The sequence below is a fragment of the Brassica rapa genome, chromosome A07, assembly GCF_000309985.2.
Source record: "Brassica rapa cultivar Chiifu-401-42 chromosome A07, CAAS_Brap_v3.01, whole genome shotgun sequence".
In the NCBI taxonomy this organism is placed as follows: Eukaryota; Viridiplantae; Streptophyta; class Magnoliopsida; order Brassicales; family Brassicaceae; genus Brassica; species Brassica rapa.
The window spans coordinates 24600500-24605745 of NC_024801.2; the positions used below are offsets into that span (position 1 = coordinate 24600500).

General features: G+C 35.9%; 1 protein-coding gene across 1 annotated transcript; it reads left to right on the forward strand.

Annotated features, from left to right (window-relative positions):
* The first annotated feature begins 2993 nt into the window (after positions 1-2993).
* LOC103831519 (homeobox-leucine zipper protein ATHB-13) lies at positions 2994-4925 on the forward strand. The gene is made up of 3 exons (XM_009107397.3): positions 2994-3423; positions 3501-3865; positions 4336-4925. The coding sequence occupies exons 1-3, from the start codon at positions 3288-3290 to the stop codon at positions 4699-4701; spliced, it is 867 nt and encodes a 288-aa protein (XP_009105645.1). The 5' UTR covers positions 2994-3287; the 3' UTR covers positions 4702-4925.
* Positions 4926-5246: the final 321 nt, after the last annotated feature.

A 5246-nucleotide genomic window follows, 5' to 3' on the forward strand; every position in this document is an offset into this window, starting at 1 on the left:
CAAAATAAACGAAACAGTAGAACTAAACTTCTCTTTTCTTTCATTATTTTGTTTTGAAAATAATTATTATGAAATAACTATTACGAATGTTGAAACTTTGTATACCTTGTTCCAAGCTAAAAATTTAAAATTTCTTGTTGCTATTTAATGCTTTTGGTGACGTTATCGAAAGTATGGTCAAGTTGTAGACAATATAAAAATGAATTTGAAAATTTTGTTTAAATTTATGGTTTTCTAAGACTTAGGAACGCAGTTGGGAGGTTTGGAATTCAGTTGCTTATACATCGGGTTTTACTTCTCCGAGGGAATGGAATGAAGTTCTCACAGACTTGGAAAGGTTGAGGTCTCCGGCGCATTCTCGACTACTCACCCTGTTGGCTTGGCAAGCGTCTATCTACTACATATGGGCGGAGCGAAATGGACGGCAACACAGAAACAGATTCAGGCCCCCACCAGCCATTGTCAAGGAAATTGATACAATCATCAAGTTAAGGATTGCAGCCATTCGGATAAGTAACCCTCAACTCTCCTCTACTCTCTTTCAAGCATGGCACAGTTGATTTCTCATTGTGTATGCTGCTTATGCTTCTGGCCTCTGACTCTTCCAAAATCATCAGTCTTCTCTTCTACTCGCTAACTATTAGCTTGGGCAAGTTAAATATTTAGTGGGTCCTTTTTTGTGCTGCTTGCAGTTTCAGGTTCTGTTCTTTGTAAGGCATTTGCCACTAAGCTTAGCTTTGTAAACTTTTTATTTTCATGCATTTTAATAGAAAAAAAAAAGACTTAGGAACGCGGAAACAAATATGATTCGATCGAACCCACGAACTATCGATAGATTGCGTTCGATTGCAACAAATAATGCCATAGTCCATGAACTGTTTTATCCATGTTTTGCATCTAAGTAATCCCAACGTTAGCATCATAGAACATCTGAAAATCAATAATATCACTTCTCTCTCCCCAAGAAACATAAAAATACTAAATTTCAATACCCTCGATAGACCTACAAGGCTAGGTTGGTCTATGTAGCACAATACGATTTTTAATAGGCCTATACGTACTATTAGTGTATATACACTTTTTTGGATCAACAGTGGACCCGTTCACTATCCACCTTCCCTACGTATATTAAATTGTAAAAAGAACTAATATATTGGTTAATTTATTTTGAACCAGGGAATCAATAAGTAGTAACAAACTGTACATTAATTAGATCTTTGATTTAGTACACACTGAGAGAGAAATAACTTGGATAGTTTTTTTTTAGGTCGATGAGCATTGGACCCATCAAATTTGGTTTACAAAAGAAAAAGGACACATCTGCATGTCTCTAATTACTGTATGATGAGAGAAAAAAGGTATGGTGAGTGAGAGAGAACACATCTGTATGTCTTTCCCAAGGGGAAAAAGAAGAGTTGTTTCCTTCTTGCCTTTTTGATTCTCTTTTTTTTTTTGATCAACTGGTTACTTTCATAAAAAAAACTAAATCAAAGGTCTCGGACCCAAATAGGAAACAAGACATGATTTAGCTGATAGGTCCGATGGGCCATTGCGAACCCGTGGAGTGAAGATGAAGGAACACGAAAGGAAAGGGGAGGTAGGGGAGAATGCCAGCGAGTCGATGTTCGATAAAATTTCGTAGAGTTCCGTCGATCGTCTTCTCGTGGTGATTGCTCTGACGAGCACTTGAGAATCCGAGCGGAGACAGATGTTGGTGAATTGGAGAGAGGAAGTCTGGATTAGTGCCTCTCTGATTCCTAGGGCTTCGGCCATGCAGGCGGAGGAGACGTTTGCTTGGGACGTAGAAGCTCTGTGGAGTTCTTAGGAGTTCTGATCTGTGAAGATCCAGCTCAGTCTCGCCGCCTTATGATATGTTCTCCATGTGGCGTCTGTGTTACAAAAGATGGTGTTGTTGCTGTAGGTGATCTTGGGTTGCGTGATCGGAGAAGAGGCTATTATCGGTCTGTTTGCTTGTGCATGCTTCCATTCTTTTTGGGAGAGAATGGCTTTTGAGCTTAGTTTCTTGTGGCGTGAGTGCTCTGCCTTCGAAGATCAGTTGATTTCTGGAGGTCTAGATGGTCCAGCAAAACCAAGAGAAAGCGTTACCCCGTGATACCACAAGGGGGAAGGTTCTGCCAGATACCAACGTTTTCGATCATCGGCTAGAATGATGATGAGTCATTTGTGAGAATGGTGTCTCTCCAGGGTCCACATTGCCAAACCTTTTTGATTCTCATCTTTTCATTTTTTTCTCATTGTAAGCAAGCTGTAACCCTTTTATATTTTTCCTCAAAATATTCAAATTCTTTCGTTTTCATATTGTAAAAATATTCAACAAAATAATATTATATTGGAATTGAATTCAGATGGGAGCATGAATTTTAATAAATCATTTAGAAATTGGTGTTACTGATCTTTTAATTAAAAAATATTTTTAATTTCATATTATTAAAATAGTTTGAATATGTTATTTTAGGAGAACTGTTAAAATTGTAAATATAAAGATCCAAAATTCGTGACTAGAAATGGAATTTCAGAGTGTTTTGATAAAACTCATAACAATTTTCCTAATTCACTCAAACTCATCTTAAAACCTACAAAAAACATCTTTTAAAAAAACTTATTACAAAAATCATATCACTCTGAACCTAACTAAATATACCTCTATCTTTTGGTTCAAATTTCACTTTAGGATTTTAAAACTTCTTATGATTGTAAACATATGAATATGAACAATCTAACAACATAATATTTTGTTCTAGATCTTGATGATTATTTGGCTTCACTCGACGCAATTACACCTCAATTAATATCCAGATTTTATCATCAACGTTTATCATCAGCACCTCGAAATAGTCATAGAGCAGAGTACTGTTGGTATACCATGGTCAAGTAAATTGCATTTCAGCAAATCTAGAGTGGAAGATGAAAACAAAAAAAATGGAGTCGGACTATAGCTTTCGTTTAGTTTAATTAAATGGAGTTTAAGCAATTTTATCTACTCAATAACGAGGATTCGTTTCTCTATCCCTCTCTCTCTATCAGCCTTTCTATATAAAACGCAATAAAGAAGAAAACAAATACCATAAGTGGTATAGTCTATAGGCCGATTCATTTCACTATCTCTCCTTTCTTTTCCTCTTCTCTTTATCAATTTGAATCTCCGACTCACGTAAAGAGTTGTGAGATCTCGACTTCTCAATTATGATGGCAAGAAAAAACTAAATAGAAACAACCAAAGTTTGAGCCAACAGTGTCTTGTCTTCTGTTGAATAACAGGAGAAAAAATGTCTTGTAATAATGGAATGTCTTTTTTCCCTTCAAATTTCATGATCCAAACCTCTTACGAAGACGATCATCCTCATCAAGCTCCATCTCTTGCACCTCTCCTTCCCTCTTGCTCTATACCTCAAGATCTACATGGTATATGCATACATACACACACTTAGTCATGGTCTCCTCTCTATTCTAAAAACTCTGTTTTCTTGCTCTGCTTTTAGGGTTTGCTTCGTTTCTAGGTAAGAGATCTCCAATAGAAGTGGGGAACAATATGAACGGAGAAGAGGATTATTCAGATGATGGGTCTCACATGGGAGAGAAGAAGAGGAGACTGAACATGGAGCAAGTGAAGACGTTGGAGAAGACTTTCGAGCTTGGAAACAAACTTGAACCAGAGATGAAAATGCAGTTGGCTCGTGCCTTGGGTTTACAGCCAAGACAGATCGCGATTTGGTTTCAGAACAGAAGAGCTCGCTGGAAAACAAAGCAGCTCGAGAAAGATTATGATACGCTTAAACAGCAATTCGATGCCCTTAAAGCTGATAATGAGCTTCTTCAAACTCATAATCAGAAACTCCAAGCTGAGGTAATTAATCTCACAGCTTTACTTTTAAAAAATTGAAAATTTTAATTAAATACAGTTTGTTTTATTAAAAAGTATTGGAATATGTTATATTTTCCTATTTGGATACAGACGGTTTATAGACTTGGAATTTTTGGTTAATAATCTCTTATATTGTGTTCACTAGGGTAATTTTTTTAAAAAAATTTAAAAGGTAAAAATCAAGTTTATTTAAAAATAATATTTTGATAATAATTATTGGATCGGAAGTTGCATTCAAGTAGGGTTAGTAAACTCGACATGATTCATTCAAGTAGGGTTAGTAAACTCGACATGATTCATGACTTTTAAACATCATTATCTTCTTTTTTCCCCTCTTGTATGAATCTAGAGATCTGAAAATAATAGCTTTGTTATGCTTATCACATTATACAGTACTTTCTTTTTCTAAATTCGAATCTAATATGTTTCATAAATGTGTTTTAAAACTTCAGATAATGGGATTAAAAAACAAAGAACAAATAGAATCAATAAATTTGAACAAAGAGACAGAAGGATCTTGCAGTAACAGAAGCGATAACAGTTCCGATAATCTCAGACTTGATATCTCGACCGCGCTGCCATCAGTAGACAGCACAATAACCGGCGGCCACCCACCAGCACCGCAGACAGTCGGTCGACACTTCTTCCCACCGTCACCAGCAGCCGCAACGACCACCACAACGACGATGCAGTTCTTCCAAAACTCGTCGTCAGGACAAAGCATGGTTAAAGAAGAAAACAGTATCAGTAACATGTTGTGTGCAATGGATGACCACTCTGGTTTCTGGCCATGGCTTGATCAGCAACAGTACAATTGAAACTGAACGACCTGTTTTTCTTTTTCTTTTTCTTTTTTTAAATAATATATTTTTTTGTTTTTGTATTGAATTTTGTTCAAAAGAACCCATGCATGTTTCAAAAAAAAATTGGAGTCTGTCATCAGCTCACTTTGAAATCTACAACCAAACACCATCGAGATTTTTGTGCTTTTTCAGCAATGGTATGTCAAATAATGGGTAAAAGTCATCTAATTATATACATATATATCATTATGGCAATAACATTTGTCTATGAGAATTTAGTATGGAGAAAATAATATAATATTTAAATCGTTTAGTCGTGGGTACTGGCACCATGTGGTCGTAGTCGTCATATTCAGAAGTGGGAAGAAATAAATGGAATAGACAATGAAAATGACGTTTTCCATGTAGCAAATTATCATTTTTGTTTAAACCCATGAAAGTTCTGTATATGTCATGATTTGGTCGACCGGGTTTAAAAGAAAAGAAATGATGGGACAAAATCTAAAGGAGTTAATGTTTTAATCACGAGACCTTACAAAAGACGTACGATATTTTCGTCT